This window comes from Crinia signifera, chromosome 1, assembly GCF_055691185.1.
Source record: "Crinia signifera chromosome 1, ASM5569118v1, whole genome shotgun sequence".
NCBI lineage: Eukaryota > Metazoa > Chordata > Amphibia > Anura > Myobatrachidae > Crinia > Crinia signifera.
The window spans coordinates 303,115,913-303,133,963 of NC_139217.1; the positions used below are offsets into that span (position 1 = coordinate 303,115,913).

The following is an 18,051-nucleotide window of genomic DNA, read 5'->3' on the forward strand; positions in this document are numbered from 1 at the left end:
GTTAGCCTGGGTACTGTGCTCCATATTGATAGAGCGTTATGGTCCGGTTCTATAAGAAACTCACTCCTACCTGGTTAAGTGAATTTGTTTCTGCTTACTTCGAACAGTGGTCTTACTTTAATTTTATGTTGTCCCTTACCCCCACTATTATTTAGGATGGCCTATTATAAGGAGAAGAACAAGGTGTAGCTAATTAACATTGAACTACTATGCATCTGAGTACAGCAAATAATACCCCTTTTAGACATACTACCCGGGATTTTGGCCAGGTTTACCCGGGATTTCCAACCCAGGTCACTCCCAGGATTTTAGTAACAGACCCCCTTTCACACTACACCTTAAATCCGGGAAAAACCCGGGTATACCCCTTTCACACAAGCATTTCAGTGTTTCATCATTAAAATGAGACACGCCCCGGCAGCAAAAAAAAGCAACATCACATGTTTAAAACTGAAAAACCCGGGTAAACCCATTCAGACATAAGCCGGGTATTATACCCGGGAGTTAAATACCGGGAAAAACCCTGGTCAATTGCAGGTGCTCAGTATCCGGGAGTGAAATCCCGGGTATACCCTTTCAGACATACACTAGTCCCGGGTTTGGGCGCGTTCATGAGAAAAAACCCGGGATTTTCGCATATGTCTGAAAGGGGAATTACTCACTTCTACAAATGAAAATGTGCAGGGAAACAGAGGATTAACTCCTGCTCAAAACCAAGGACCATCTCTTAACACATGTGGTTTAAAAAAAATAAGTTGTTGTGTACAGAGCATTTATTTGTAGTACTTTATTTGGGCTTTGTGATTATAGTTTTATATGTTTAACACGGCCTTCAAAAGCCTGGGTTTTTGATTGGTGGAAACGGTTTCCTCAACAACATAAAAACGTCCAGGCACAAATAGCAAGTAAACAGGGTTTTACCTGGCTAAGGATGCAGTGTAGAGGGTAACCCAGATAATCTAACCAGGTCCTATTCACAGCATGGGGAGAGCCCAGTCACACCTCCAAAATGGCATCAATGAAGGGACATGGCCTCAATGGATTCCCCAGGATCCCAAAAATAATGCAGGACAAGTCAAGGTGCCCATACACTGAGGCTATTTGGTGCGAGTTCGGCAGATTGCAACCAATCAGTCTGTTAAATTGGACAAAATCACCTCTCCCTAACATGCAGTTGCATCCGATGCGCGGTCCCGTGCGTATCGGACCCGACCAGGTGGACGGACCACCCGTTCTGGGACCTCCCTCAAGGCGGCGAGGCAGGCTGGAAGCAGGGAGGCATGCGATCCATCACAACAGAGCGCATGCCTCCCTGCGGCTTGCAGGGTATCGGGTGTCCGAACACTGCTGCGAGACATCACAGCAGTGTGTAGGCACCTTAAGATTGTACGCATTTTTATGTACATTAGTGTGATATTAGCGACAATATACTGTAATTTCAAACATATTCCATTATCTCTGTAAACATTGTAACTGGAATAACTAGGAATGATTCCATTGATCAAGACAAGACCTATGTGAAAAAATATCATAGAGAAGGGAGTTTGACATCCCAGCAAGAAAGAACTGAAAGGCTGATTTATCGTACAGGGTGTAAACCCACATTAGTGTGAAGCTTAAGGACTGAGGGTAGGAATGCCTGATTTTGAGATTGCTAAGTATTTTCTAGGACTGCAATGGGCAACAGAATTATAGAACAACTTTATCATATAAATTTCAAAATTGCCCCCACGTAATATAAAAAATAAAACCATCCAAAAACAATGTTGGCACATTACTCATCCAGAAGTAAGCACCTACCCGCCAAAACTCCCCTTCACAAGCCAATCAGCTAAAGCCTACAGATGGAGTTGTTCAAAGGAGGTCATCTGACACAGAAGTTATTGGCTTATTTTCAGCCTTATATTCTGCTTTAAAAACAAAAGCAAATACAGGTTGAGTATCCCTTATCCAAAATGCTTGGGACCATAAGAATTTTGGATAACGGATTATTTTGTATTTCAGAATATTTTTATATTTTAATGATGTATCTTGAGGTATATTGCATTTATGTTGTACAAACACACCAAACACATGAAATACATACAAATATATTTTGTGCATAAAACAAGGTTTCAAAACATGAAACAAAGTTGGTGTACTCAGATCTCAGATACTGAATTTAAATGTTAAAGCAATCATTTTATTGCACATATTTAGTGCCAATTACATATCATGTCCTCAGTAGTGCGGTTACAGATGTCCTTAGTAGTGCTTTCAGGAAAAATAAAAAAATCCTGGAATGGAATTATTTGGATAACGGATATTTCGATAAGGAATACTCAACCTGTATGTGAAATGCTGAGTTATTGTGGCCTACAGGCCTGCTATTGACCACCACTGGTCTAGAAGGTATATTAACATTAACATAGGGTAACTGAACAAGATTATAAAGATACATGTTGTACAGAGCTTAAAAGAAAATACAGTGCATTTAATTAGTACCAAGAGGAGAGACATTTGTAAAGTTTAATACCTGGGATAGTTGCTAGAAATGAGGAAATGCTGGCTGACGTGATTACCACACTTATTTCTTGCTGCTACGTACAATCTGATGAACTCAGTGGTCATACATCAACAAAGATTAGAAGACTGTAAACAAGTATCACTTTCTCTTATAACACAATGTCCTCCACATACATGTGCATGCTGCTTGTGTGGTCTGATGCATTTTAACGAGCAATGAAATGCTAAGACAGGGTCAACCTGACCTGTAACTATTTTTAGTTCTGATTTCAGGGAACCTTGTGAAAAACTGGTACAAACAACTACATATTGCAATTATAAGGGATGGTAACTGCTGTACTTTTTTTCCTGTAAATTACTAAATTAAAGAGCAAAGATTTTTTTTTTTTTACATATCGGCTTCAAATGAAAAACTGTATCATGTGGGCAGTAAGGCCACATGATACAGTGTATGCACTGTTCTACAGTGCATACACTCTAGATATCTTTAATTGCTCATGATGTGGAAGAAAGACCAATGTGTCCTAAATAGCACCACCTATTTCAATGAAAGCTGCTGCTGCTGTTAAATTGATTTTGTAAGAAGTAAAAGTATTTATTGTCAGGTATTCAGATTGTAAAGCCTTATATTGTTTCCACTATGTAGCCATCTAGTATTTCAAGGAGGGGATGATACAGGAATCAAGTGTTTTATCCCTTGTACAATAAATTCACAATTAGACTTACTCCACCGTCTAAGCAGTAATTTAATTGGCTCAAGCAGTAATTTAATTGTTTTTTTTTTCCTTAAAATATTAAAACTGACCAAGTAATAACTTGTATGGAATATACAAGCCTTTCAGGGCAGACTATATAAAAGTCACTATATAGTAAATTGTGGTAGGAATTGTACAGACCTGCATCAGTTGTATTCTGAGACCATGTGTCAGTCTTAACATCATCTACAATGTCATGTGTGCTGAGAATACCTCATAGAATACATTACCACATAGGGCAGTAGTTCATTCTCTTTTGGGAGCTGTGACGCTGCACATGTCGTTTCCACCTTGCTGGGTTTTTACAGTGAGGTGTAAACGGTGTGTGCAGCCGCCAAAAAGACAAAGGCTCGTGGCTAAATGCAGTCGGATTCCTGCATTAGCCACGAGCCTCACCGTTTGGGGGAATCCTCGCTGTTCTCGGACAGCGAGGATTCCCTCAGAAGGTTCAAAATGGTGAGCGGCCGACGACGGGGTTAAACAATGAGGGTGGCTAGTTTTCTGCGATCCTCGCTGTTTAACTCCCTCACCAGCTGCATTGAATACGGCCCATAGTGTGGCTGACGACTGGTGCATGAGGATTGTGACCAGCGCTGCCTATAATTCAAACTACCAAAAGAAGTTCCTCTATCGATATTTTGGTACTTGTTTCCTAGCACGGCACCCACGATTTTAATCTTATGACATTGTTTTGATCGCATCGCATGCGACCAGATCGAAACTATTTTTTAATTGTACAGGCACCCAGATGGATTATTGCTATGTTATATGCACCCCCATTGTTAATGCCACCCCCACTATGAACGCCAACCCGAAGTGTGGCGAGCGCAGCGAGCCCGCGAGGTGCAACGGTACGTGTCCTCCGACCTTTTCATACCCCCACTATCCACATCGGCGTGGAGTTGATTTTATATAGTGTGGTGAGCGCAGCGAGCCACCGAGCCCGAAGCGTGGCGAGCACAGCGAGCCCCGCGAGGGGACGCAGATTACTTCACATGTATTCCGCGTCCCCTCGCCACGCTTCGGGCTCGGTGCACTCGCCACACTATATAAAATCAATGCCGATGTGGATAATGGGAGTATGAAAAGGTCGGAGGACACGTACCGCTGCGCTCGCCACGCTTCGGGTTGGCGTTGATAGTGGGGGTGGCGTTAACAATGGGGTGTATTTAACACCCCATCAGGGTGCCTGTACAATTACAAATCGCATCGCATGCCATTTTAATGGCATGCGATGCGACGCGATATTAAAATTGTACAGTTAGAACCCGAAAATTGGGTCCCATCGCATACCTTAATTAGTGGTATGCGATGGCATAAGATGGGCACCGTGCTAGGAAACAAGTACCGATATTTTTAATTATTATGATTTTATTTTTTTTACACTAAGGGGTCAATTCTAATCATGACGAGTGTGAGGTGCCATTGCCAGCACCTGATTTAGCACCCTTCACAGGCTGTGGGGCAACGAGTACTTTTGTGCGAATTCCAGCCGTTGTAGGTGCGTATACTTGCAAATTCATCAAAATAATAGGTTGCTCTTAAAGATAGTGGACTTTACCTTTTTATCAAAAGGGATGCAATTCCATCCAAATGGTTCATATTATTTACAGCGCTTTTATGAATGGGCATCCCTTTATTTACAAATATTTATTTTTAGAGTGAGGTAACACTTGTTCGTTTACTGTGCTGGAAGCTACCACTGTGCATTTCAGGTCACCATATCTGATTATTTCAGCAAGTAGAAGAGGTCATACCAACTGATATGTTAGGACAGTTGGTCTAAACTAGAGATGTGCAGGCTCTGATTTACTCTGATTTCAAAGCAGGATCTTATTGGCTGTCAACAACTGTCATGTGATTTGGGATAGCCAATAAGATCCTGCTTTGAAATTAGAGTAAATCAGACCCTGCACATCTCTAGTCTAAACGAATGGTTCCAAAACTCAGGGGCAAATGTATGAAACCTCTCCCTGAGGGAGAAGAGGTATCAGCACCATGATCTGCACGCATATTGCTTCTCCCCCACATAAGAAGGAAGAGAAGTGGGCTCCATGGCAGGGGTGTTATGTGCCCGTCAGTGTCGGCGCTGCTGTCATTAAAAAAGCACTTCATTAGCAGAGGGCAATGTATGAAAGTTGAATGGGGCTTATGCACTTTGTTGATCAAGGGAGGGGGGCGTTTTCACTTTGCACCTGAGATGTTAATAAATCTTGATGATACGGCTTCTTACTTCGCCTTGGTACAGAGGCCGCTATAGTACATCTACCCCTCGGCCCTCAAGGAGCCCCAACAGTCCAAGTTTTTCATGTTACTTAGCTGGTGCACTCATTACTCACTGACACGTTTTAAAAGATCCACGGATGGAGCTAATTATTTAACTTTTGATTCTGTGAGGAGAACTAGAAAACTTGCACTGTTGAGGGTACTTGAGGATTGATTTTGAGAACCATTGCTCTAAACTCTGTCCCCTCCCACCACTGTCCATAATGTCATTTCCAGAGAGCTCCAGAACAAAACAGTCACCAAACACTTCAGTTATTTGCCTTACATACTCATGACATTTTGACCAATAACAAAATTTCGAAATTATTCACAACCAAAAATGTAGAATATAAGAAAAAGGCATACAGGGATGCACAGGCCACAAACAGAGAACAAAAGCAAGGATTTCTCAAAAGGTACAGCAGTAAAAACTAAAAAGGTAAATGCTAAGGGGGCATACACATGGGGCATTTTTTGTAACTTTTCTAAGTGATCGGTCCAGATTGCTTACAAATTATGCAAACATCGCCCTGTGTGTATCGACCGTGGTTCCGCGCATCGCCATCACCCGCTTTAGCCCATACAGTCAAGATTTAGATAGTTTACTACGATCTAGCCACCGGTGAAATCACCTGCCCTACATTGTTAAGCACACAACACTAGAAGGATTTCCCCGTGTGTATGAGGCTTAAAAATAAACTATATAATAAAATCAAGTGCTGATAAAAAGAATATTTGCCACTACTACTATGTCTAAAGGCCCATACACACTAGAAGACATTGGCATCAATATTGCTGATAGTGGCTTCTGAGCAATATTGATGGCAATGTCTTCTAGGGTGTATGCCTAATATCGTTAGTATCTGTCGAACATGCAGCTCAATCACTCCAATATTGTTAATATCATTCAGCACATCTTTGTGTGTTTGCCGTGCCAAATGATATTAAGATGTGCCCACTCCCCCGCTTCACTTTCTGAAGCAGCAGCAGCAGCACAGGCTGACACATAGGCCCTGATTCTGGTAATCTCTGTCTCCGGCGTGTTCGCACGGGGGACCGATGTTTATGTTCTGCGCATATTCTCATATGCAAGGCTTCTGTGCATTCGCACTCCCAGGCGGCGTTAGAGGGCTCACTAAGTGCCGAAATACGGCTGCTTAGCAAGCCGACCAGAATCACCCCCACAGTTTCTAGTGTGAGTACTCCGGCTTCTGGCCTTACCCCTGCCCATCAATGTTATGGCCACCAGTGTTTGTGTAATGCACCCTCCACATTGACCACCAATGTTACTAGCATGGTTGCACCCCCTGCCCACCAATGTAGCATGCATACTTTTCTAGCATATATGCACCAACATATCACCAATGTATAGCCTACAAGTAATGCAGCATGTAAAATACAGCATATATGTACTCTATATTTTATACGCTGCCACCAAACTACAGCCAACATGTATGGCAGTGTGTAAAATATAGCCTACATGTTGTCTATACTTTTGCGACAGCATGTAAACTCTAGCATACATGTATGCTGTATTTTACACGCTGCCATACATGCAGGCTATATTTTGCCCAGCCCTTTATTTAAATGTGCAGTTACTGACAATTTTATCCAATATCTTTTTTCTTTCATAAAATCGTTCAGTCTGTATGCACAGTGTCTATCATGATCAGATGAAGGGGAATTGTTCACCAATGTCTTTCATATCTTCTAGTGTGTATGGGCTTTTAGTAAAAGTGGAACTTCCACACCATGAGCACACTGAAATCCTGCCTCTGCTCCCTATAACTGATCCACTATTAATGTGCTATCTGTCCTGAGACTCACATTTGCTGTGAGTACGGCATCCATCCCCACCCCCTTCAGTGAGGGACAGGGTAAAGGGACTAGCTGTGACAATACCTGGAGAAAGCTATATCTATCTGTATATATCTATCTATCTATCCTGTGGAAGCTCCAGATGCAACCCAAAATTCAAAGAGCCAGTACAACTACCAATGCGTCCTGGGCAGTGTTTGGGGTGGCAGTTGGTGCAGCTCCTCTATTTCAATGTTGGACTGCACTCTAGTGATGCTTTTATTTATTTATTAAAATTACAAAAGTCACGACCAACTAATAATTAAGTTGAGCCACACGTGGCAAGAATTGAACCGCTATCCTGAAATAAGTACTCTTATTTAAAGCTGATAATACAAATGTAAAAAAAAAAAAAAAACATGTGGAGGGGTAGTTTAAACTAAGTAACGGAAGCTGAATCTGTTCAGGAATTGAGGAGAACAGAGACAAGCCCCCTTTATAGGTCTAGCGCCAGACAAAGGATCCTTTGAAAATGTAAAATCATCAGAGCCAGCCAAGTCTATCTTGAGCTGTTGTGTTGAAGTACATGCAATATCTAAACAAATGGAACTTTTGTTTTCACATTGAGACCACTTTAAATTATTTTTCGTTTTTTGACAAATTCAGTTGTACGCTTACAGAACTGCATTTCAACAAATATAACAAAATCAGGAACAGATCAAAACTCATAAATATGCAGAAATAGAGGTAAAAGGGCCACTGAGGGGATTACTTACCAAAAAAAAAAAAAGAAAAGTCACCTTTTCAAAGCCATTGATCATCCGCCTTTTTATTGCAATACAGCAACACTATTGAGTGCGAAGTCAGGAGTTTTGTATTCGGACCGGGGTTGATGCGAACGCACCACACGAATAACCCGGGTCCACCAAACCCCCATTTTAACCTGAGTTATAAGAAGTGTTAACCCCAGGGGGACCCGGATTTACTCTGAAAGTGCCAAACCGGGTCAGACCCCGACTCGGGCGTGCAATGTGAAATGAGTATAAGAGACGAGGCAGTCAACAATCTGGGGAGGAAGTGAATTGGAGCATTCTTTTTCCATATGGTAGCTATAGTGCTTCCATATTGCTGGCGTTATGGTTTCCAATGGAACTACCTATGAAAATGCGGCTAAGGATGGGACTGCACTTCCATCAAGGACGGGATACAAGAAATCTATTTCTCAGCAGTAATGTGGTTAGTACTTTAGTTAAACAGTGATAACCCCTTTCCAACTGAAACTTGAATATACCATATAAAGAGCAACATTCTCCAGATGGCTACTTTATTATTTCATTAGGCCCAGGGTCATAAAATATATTTATATCTGAAAATTATGTTTTTGTTGGAACAAAAACCAGATTCCAGCTATTTTCCTCTAGAACAGTAGTTCTCAAGGCACAACAGTGCAGGTTTCATGGCTATCCCTGCTTATTCACAGACTGAGGTACAAATGAAGTCATCTATACCTAAGCCTGGATATCCATAAAAGCTGGGCTGTTGCTGTGCCTTGACGAACACTGCTCTAGAAGGTGCTAGATAAAAAGAATCTGGCTGGTTGCTATAAGCCAGTGATGGCTAACCTTGACACTCCAGCTGTTGAACTACACATCCCAGCATGCCCTGCATCAGTTTTAGCATGGCCAAATAGTAAAATGATAGCAGGGCATGCTGTATGTGTAGTTCAACAACAGCTGGAGTTTCAAGGTTAGCCATTACTGCTATAAGCAATAGGGGGTGTTCAATCCCGGCCGGAATTTTCACCAGGCGAAAAAACGGCCAAGAGTTGCCTTTTCAGTATTTAATCACAGGCATTTTCAGTACATTTTCTCCCATGCCTTTTCACTCTTTGGGCGAAAATGGATGCAAGACAACGGGAAAAAGCAGCCACAAATTTTCCAAAACTATGTAAATTCACGGCAGTTTTTTGCCAGGGTTTTCGCCAATGCTGGATTTTTCGTCCAGGTGAAAAATCAGCAGTGGGATTGAATAAGTGATTCGACTGGCAAAAATTTAGGCTGAGATTGGATACCAACATCTCCAATTCTGAAGAAAACACACGATAGTAAATATACCCCTTTGAATGACTTTTTCTGTGACACTATTATGCATGTCTGTGAAGAATTCACTTCTAGAGGAATCAAATAAAAATGTAGGAAACCGCAGACAATCCAATGGCAGTAAAAAAAAAAAAAGGGGGGGGGGGGGGATGGTAGTAAATTATAAATTGGTTTTAAGGAAACCATAGTGTTCTTACTAGAGAAGATGATAAAGTGCCTTGCTTTTTTAGTCCAGTTCTGACAACATAAAAAGCATACTGTGTGCTCAAAACAAATGTAAATATATATATATATATATATATATATATATATATATAAATAAATAAATAAAAAGTGCTCACCATCTCTATTAAGCCATAACTTCTTCTGCCGGTGAAGCAGTAGCTTGTTATGCACATACGGCAGCAGGAATTTGATACACCAGCTCTCCACACCCAGTTTATTTTCAACTATTACTATAGGGCTCCGGTTATACTTTGCTTCAGGGCACGGGATTAGTCCAATTTCATCTCTATGATAAAAGGTAACAAGGAACATATTAGAAACATCCCAAATACCTATAGTAAAACATAAATATATTGTTTAATGGATACTATCTATCACATAGCATGTCGGAAATGGCTCAATTGTTTTAAAATATATATGTTAGACAGGCAGAGGCATAACTCTGGAAGGCAATGGAATAATCTGCAGCCGGGCTCCTGCTCCCAAGGGGGCACCTCTCCTTCCCTGCAAGTTTGAATCAGTTCATTGAAAGATGTTGATATCACTTCTGCGGCTGATTTCCCCTCCTAGCAGGACCATGGATGACACACTCTCTTTATTTAAACATAATATATATAACATACAAAAATACACACATGTTTGTATAAGGTGGTGTGTGTGTGTGTGTGTGTGTGTGTGTTTGGGGGGGGGGGGGGGGGGCAATAATTATCTTGCTTCCAGGCAACTGGGGTGAATTTACACCATTGTTGACAGGGATAGAAAATAAAAGGTGTACGATGTGCCAACAAAATACAACCCAATGTACAATAACATTAAGTACAAGTAATATAGCATGCACAAATTCATTCATGTCTTGCAATGTGCCAGCTTCATAAGCTGCTGCATCCTAGGTTTCTGAAACTCACACTTTCTGCTCAGGATAGAACATGTAAACAACAAGCTTCCAGTACATCCATGGCAGACTGCAAGACGGTAACACAGTTCAGGAATCATTATCAAAACTGTCCCAGCAATTGGATTTCACTTCAGAATGAATTCCCAAATAAAACCCCATTCTCACTAGTAGGCAAATTCCCAGGTCAACCCGGTAATTTGCCTTTAACAAAGATTTTTGATCAGTGTGAGCAAGTCAACCGAAGTCGAAATTCCTGGGTCTCCAACCCTGCTTTTTACCCGGGTTGGAGACCATAGTATGTCTACCCGTTCACACTGCAAAAAAAACCTGTGTTAAAAGGCAAATTACCGGGTACTGCTTGGGTGTGGTATATGGTCCCAACAGTCAGGATCCCAACTGGCCGGACTCAGACAGTGGGGCCAGCGCAAAAAAGCCCCTTGCGGGCTCGCCACGCTGCGGGCACGGTGGCTCGCTACACTCGCTACCTATTCTGTTCTCCCTCTATGGGGGTCGTGGACACCCACGAGGGAGAATAGCCTGTGTCAGTCGGGACCGAGTATCAGGGTTTTGACTGTCGAGATCCCAAAGTCGGGGTAATGACTGTCGGGATCCCGACTGTCTGGAAACTGTCCGGCACCCGAACTGCTTCACCCGGTATTTTGCCTAGCAGTGAGAACGGGGGTCCGTTGCCGGGTAAAAGCAGAGAATGCCAGGTAAAAGCCGGGTAGTTCACACTAGCAGTGTGAACATAGGACCTTATTCTGGTTGACTCGCAAGGATGGGAATTTCTCAGCCATTTCAGTACACCAAATGCCACTGCCACCCACCACCACCCCCCTGCACATAGAATTCCCCAGCACGCGTGGCATAAGCATATATTCACAGCTTGCTTGCAGGGAGGAAATCCTTTGACTGTCAGCGACCATTGAATGATTTACAGTGCTCGTAGACCTAGACACCTCTATGGTGTCCCAGACCAGCGTTTTCATGGGAACGCCCATGAAACGCTGGGTGTTCCAATGGGCTCAGCCCACTGCCACCATCCCATGCACGCACTGGTAGGTGAGAACGGGGCAGCGAACAGGCAGTACCTACCAGGCGTCTGCACACACCAAATACAAAGTAAAATGAACATTCCAGCTAAATTAAGCAAAGAGATTATTTTTATTAAGATATTACACAATTTAGAGGAATAATGTATTAAGTACCCAGATGTTAACACAAAAATAAACCACTGATAAATAGCTAAGGTAGGCAAAGGAACTTGCCAGAAAAAGCTGATGATTACAAATTGTGCTATTAATGAATAATTATTAGGGGTTTTGACTACTGTATCTGAAGGTTTTACAAGAAAAATGTGTGTTAACCCCTTGAGTGGTGTGTTTTGCTGGGGCAGGACAAACATACCAGTGCAGGTTTGTCCTGCCCCAGCAAAACCCACCACAGAATGTTGGATCCCCCCCATATCTCTGGCGTTTGTACCCCGGAGCTTCCCTGTTGCCGGATGTTCGCGAGCGCTCCCGAGTCCCCCCGAGCTGCACCGAACATACCCGAGCCTGCCGCCGAAGTCACTGCTGCTGTAAAATGAGTGATGGCTGGCTCAGGGGAGCTCCAGTGTACGCCGGAGCAAAGGTGATGGGGCGGGCTCTAGAGGTGCTGCGCCAGTGGTGCACACATGGACACTACTGGCGCGCACCTATTCTATATTAGTGGTATGCCCGGAAAATTTCCGGGCATACCACCCAAGGGGTTAAGCACCAATCCATAGTATCTGGGTGTAGTATAACTCACAATGACAGGTATTCAATGCCGGTGCGAGCGGCCGGCGAGGGGGTTAAACTGCGAGGATCACATAAAACCAGTGATCCTCGCAGTTTAACCCCCGCGCCGGCCGCTCGCACTATGCAACGTTCCGGGGGAATCCTCGCCGTCACAGAACGGCGAGGATTCCCCTAAACTGCGAGAGCCGCGGCTAGTGCAGCAAACTCGCTGTAATTAGCCTCGGCTCTCGCAGTTTTTGGAGGCACATTCGCAAATTCCCCCTCGCTCAAAAAACGGAGCGAGGGGGAATTTGCGAATGAGGGGGGGTCAGTTGAATACTGACAGGGTGAGCGGTGACTGCGAGCAAAAAGTCCTGCTCGCAGTCACCGCTCGCCCACGGCATTGAATATATGCCAATGTCTAGGTAGACAAACAATAGCTTACAAACAAAATATACCTCCAACATGATCCTCTCCAGGAGGGACACAATGTTCTGTTCCTGCACTTCCCTCTTAATGTATGATTGCCATCACCTGTGGTGAAGCACCTTTCTCAGCAATTAACCTGTTCAACACAGATTAAGGTAATCATACATTAAGATGAAAGTCCAGGAGCAGAACAATGTATCCCTCCTGGAGACTGTCATGTTGGGAGGCATGAAGTTCAACTGTCAGTACATCGACATTTACAAAGGTCGACACAAGCAATATGAGTTTTTCATGGGGGTTTTTGCATCAATGTGAGCACGTGGAGCCCAATTACATAGCGTGTAGCCTCGCTTGAGACACTTTACTGTTCCTATTTGGAGTCCACGTGGACGGGAAAGCATGAAATGGTCCACAAAATGTAAAAAAAAAAAAAATCATGAGAAATTCATATCAAACTTTTCTCAGTCGACCTATTGACTGTCTAACTAAACAGGTCCTTGCAGGTTGCGGCCCATCAGACCCTGAAGCCGGGTCCTCAATTTTGTCCACAAGCCCGCTGCTGAGCTCCATCGCGGTACCGCGAATTAGAAGAACGGCAGGGGACACGGACACAGATCTCCTCCGTCTGGCCCCATCCTGCTGTCCTGCCCGCAGCTGCTTTGTGGAGCCGGGACTGCAACCGTCAGCACTGAGGAGGTAACTGCAGACGCTCCATCCCGTGGCTGTGTAAGTGCTGCTGCAGCGGACATTGCCAGAGGCTCTGACCTCTGTGAACAGTGCTCCCCTGCTGGTGGGGGCTGCTGTTGAGAACTGGCGAGCACTGTCTGCGCAGCAGCAAGAAGGCCTAGCCTAGCGGGAGCAGCAGCGACAAATGGAGCAATGAGGGAGCAGCAGTGTCAGGAGGGCACAGTGACAGCAAGAGGGCCCAGCAGCTGCGGCAGGAAGGAGCAGCGGGGATTGTTGTGACAGACATCTCCCTGTAAGTTTTAATATATGATGGGGTTATTGTTTTTTATAATGGCTGCTATGCAGTGGGAGGGGGCTCTCTTCAAAGTAGTACATCTAAGGTGAATGGGATAGAGTTCTGTGTCCCCTCTGTGCATATATATATATATATATATATATATATATATATATATCAGATATTTGATTTTGTGTTTTGTGGACCTTGATTAAAATAATTAGAAATATTCGGACTCCGTTACCCCTGAACTAGACATTGTTTGTCAACCATCAGATTCCTATAAACCAGGCATGTCCAACGTTGGCCCTCCAGATGTTGTGAAACTACACATCCCAGCATGCTTTGCAATAGTTTTAGCATTCTCTAATACAGGCATTCCCAACCACGGTCCTCAAGGCACACCATCAGTGCAGGTTTTGTAGATATCCAGGCTTGAGCACAGGTGACTTAATTAGTATCTGAGGGATTCTGATTAAACCATCTGTGCTGAAGCCTGGATATCACTAAAACCTGCACTGTTGGTGTGCCTTGAGGACTGTGGTTGGGAATGCCTGCTCTAATAGCAAAACTGTGGCAAAGCATGCTGGAATGTGTAGTTTCACAACATCTGGAGGGCCAAAGTTGGACATGCCTGCTATAGACCAGTGGTAGCCAACCCTAGCACTCGAGAGCTACCAACAGTTCACATTTTCCAGACAACCTAGCTGCTGCACAGCTGCACTCATTAATCACTGACACATTTTAAAAGATCCACAGATGGAGCTAATTAGCTCACTTGTGATTCTGTCAGGAGACCTGCAAAACATGCACTGTTGGTAGCTCTCGAGGACTAGGGTTGGCTACCCCATCTATAGACTAATACTGGCCACACATCAGACCAACTTTCCTCCAACCATCCAACTAGTTGGTTGGTTGGACGGAAAATCTGGTACTGTATGGGGGCAAATGGCAATAAGCAATTTGCTCACAAACTCAGGAGAATGGACAAAAACATTCAGTGAAATAGTTTAAATCAAATAGGTCCAACTACAGTACATTGTCTGAGTGACAGTTGTTGTCAATTTTCCGATTTGGGAAACAAATGACTTAATTACAAACTACATTTGCTCCCATCCAACTAGTTGGATGGTTGGAGGAAAGTTAGTCTGATGTGTAGCCAGCATAACCAATGGTACACGTTGGGAGGCATCATAGGACCCCCATTCAGAACTTCAAGGAACACCTATAAAGTGAAGGGGGATGATTTGATTACGGAAAAAGCAGGAGAGGTGTTTGCAGCAATCCTATTCCCGGCACAGGTGCGTGTATGTGTGAGCACTGAGCAGCAGGAGGCGGGACGCTGCTGTGTGATGGCATGGCATTGCTGTGGGAGTAAGGGAGTGAAGGTTACATAGAGGTGTAGGCTATAGGTGACACCCGGCATGTCCAGTGCCCGGGTGGCTGCTGCACACGTCACACCAGGGGCTACCATCTGCACACAGCAGGACTTAAACTTTACTAACTTCAGCATCGCTGCTCCCGGCCTGACAGCTAGCTACGTCACAACGCCGGCGCGTGACGTCACGCTGGCTAGCAGCAACACTCACATGTTAGGGTTCCTGCGAAAGGCGCCGGTGATGTCCTTCACCACCCGCTGCACCAGCACCTCCACCTCCTCCTTCCACTCCGCCATCTCCGAGGCTGCGCTGCTGCTGCGGGCGGAGAGACATGCGCTTCCGGGTCAGCCTGACCCTCCCCCCGCACCGAGCATGACGCAGCCCCGTCACCCCCTGCACCGAGCACGCTCTACCCTCGTCGTCGTCCCCCTGGGTCCGCACCAAGCACACGCTATCCCCCCGCCGCGGCGCTACAGTTGTGCTGTTTCCTTGCTTGAATGCGGTAGTATGCGCTCCGTGCATGAGCGATTTTACACCGACTTCGTCAGGACCGGCTCTAGGGGGGATTTCGACCTTATATTCGACTATAGTGTCCATTATCTCTGTACATGTTCTGCGCATAGTGGCACTTGGGTAAATTATTATTTTTTTCTTTATGTTATTGCGATTAGATGTGAGGGAATGACATGCTCGTGTTATAAGTAATAAATATGTTAGTATATTACAGAATGAAGCGGTATGTTATAGGCATCACATCTGCGATGCGCATAGGCGAATCTAGAATTATGGTAATGGGTGGTTCCAAATCTAGACATAACAGTAGGGGGACCTTAGCGCGGCGCAGCCGCGTGCCAAAAAGGGGCATGGCCTCGTGGGAAGGAGGCGTGGCATCACAAAAAGGGGTGTGGTGTTACACTTTAGACCATACACAGTAATGCCCATAACACATTTTAGCAAACTCTGTAATATCCATTACACATAAAGCCACACGCTGTAATGCCACTTACACATAAGGCCACACACCATAATGCCCATTACACATTGTGCCACACATCATGATGCCCATTACATACTATATAACAAACCGTTATGCCCATTACATATTTGCCACATAAGTGCTGCTTACCTACGTGCTCATTGCTAGGGGGTTCTTGCTTGATGGCACCATAGTACCCATTACACATGATGCCGCACACCATAGTACCCATTACACATGATGCCGCACACCATAGTACCCATTACACATGATGCCACACACCATAGTACCCATTACACATGATGCCGCGCACCATAGTACCCATTACACATGATGCTGCACACATAATGTCCCTTACACATGATGCAGCATACATAATGCCGATTACACATGATGCTGCACACCATAATGCCCCTTACACATTAAGCCACACATTATGCATAATGCCCCCACATACCGCTACTTGTAATGTCCCTTAAGCAATGCCCCCAAAAGTGCCACTTACTGTAAATTTTTATATGAGCCTTCGCTGCTGCTGCAGGGAGAGATGGAGAGCGGTGCAGCTGCTTCTATGGGGAGAGGAGCAGAGCGCAGCGCAGAGCACGCTCACACTCCCCTCCTGGTGTCCCCTCTGTCCGAGAGGACATTTGAAATATTGTGCGCGCTGCTGTTGATGTGCATGATTTCGGGGGAGCACGCCAGGCGCCGGCACCACATGATTAAAGGGGGGGGGGGGGGGGCTGAGGTGAAAGCGGGAAGAAGAATTGGAGTGGAAGCTGCAGGGGTGACAGTCATTGACAGCTGGGCAGAGAGCAGGGGGCTGCCCGGCTGTATTCAGAGCACTGCAGGTCACGGCTGTTTGAAATAATACCCCTTTCACAACAGAAAATTCAGGGATTTACCCGGGAATATGGTCCCAGGATCATGCAGGGACATTCCCAGCCTGACACCTTATACACCAACCTAGTCCCTGCATTTTCTGGTGTGAGGGGGAGAGACAACCACTTTCCTCTCCCTATCCCCCTTTAACCAACCAGCTATATCTTCAGAACCAGCTGACCCATTTACATGAGACCAGTATCATATTGAAGAACTTTTGAGTTGGCTTCGAATGATTTTGGTCCCATGAAACTGGGCTGTTTGGTTACAGAGAAATCTGCCCTCAAAAAACATAAACAGTCATGAAATTACATTTAAGAAATGAAAAAAACAAACGGTTGGATCCAGCCTGGTATCAGATTGAAGGCCCAGCAATTTGGGTTCGACTGAGATCAACCTGCTTCAGTGATGCCGAAGGGGGAACTGGCAGCCGTTGAACTGGGTGGGGGTCGGAATTAGCGGGTCCCATGTTATCATATAGGGAAAATGTTCCAACTTTGCCTGGTCGTATCTCCGGTTCCCAGGGGGCTAGAGACACGGGGCTGGGCTCGTTGGAAAGCTCCATCCCTCAGCTACAAAATGGGCTAATGGGTGGTCCTGTGCACCCCTGGACCACCCCCTAGATTCGCCTATGGCGATGCGGGAAGGCCAGCCATGTATCATATCCGGTACGTACAGGGCCGGTGCAAGGCACCAGAGCGCCCCAGGCAAGTCGGGTACATGTCCTGCGGCGCTGTAAAGCTGGCAGCGGGGGGTCCCTGCAGTCAATAAGAAATAACGAGCGCTATCCGCCGGGCTATGTGGAAGTGCTTCTGTTTTGGAAACACTGGCCGCACGGCGCCTGCTGATTGGCTGAATCTCAAGCGCTTCCGAATAGCCCGGCGGATAGCGCTCGTTATTTCTTATTGACTGCAGGGACCCCCCACTGCCACCGCCGCCAGCTTTTACGCACATATACGCCGCAGGACAGGTACCCGGGCGGCAAGGGGGGGGCGAAATACCGCCCTCCAGTGGCCGGCGCCCTAGGCAAATGCCTAGATTTGCCTAGTGGTGGCGCCGGCCCTGGGTACGTACCGGCGTTAATAATGCAGTATGGGCGGGATGCTGTATCATCCGTGCCCCCTTA

At 45.1% G+C, this 18,051-nt stretch overlaps 1 protein-coding gene across 1 annotated transcript in view; it reads right to left on the minus strand.

Annotated features, from left to right (window-relative positions):
• PTAR1 (protein prenyltransferase alpha subunit repeat containing 1) overlaps positions 1-15,438 on the minus strand; it is a 43,021-nt gene extending 27,583 nt beyond the window's left edge. Inside the window, exons 1-2 of the mRNA XM_083186076.1 lie at positions 15,281-15,438; positions 9,763-9,932 (exon numbers count right to left, since the gene is read on the minus strand). Coding sequence (XP_083042202.1) covers positions 9,763-9,932; positions 15,281-15,366 — 256 coding nt within the window. The 5' untranslated portion in view covers positions 15,367-15,438. The remainder of the gene's footprint in view (positions 1-9,762; positions 9,933-15,280) is intronic.
• Between the last annotated feature and the right edge of the window lie 2,613 nt (positions 15,439-18,051).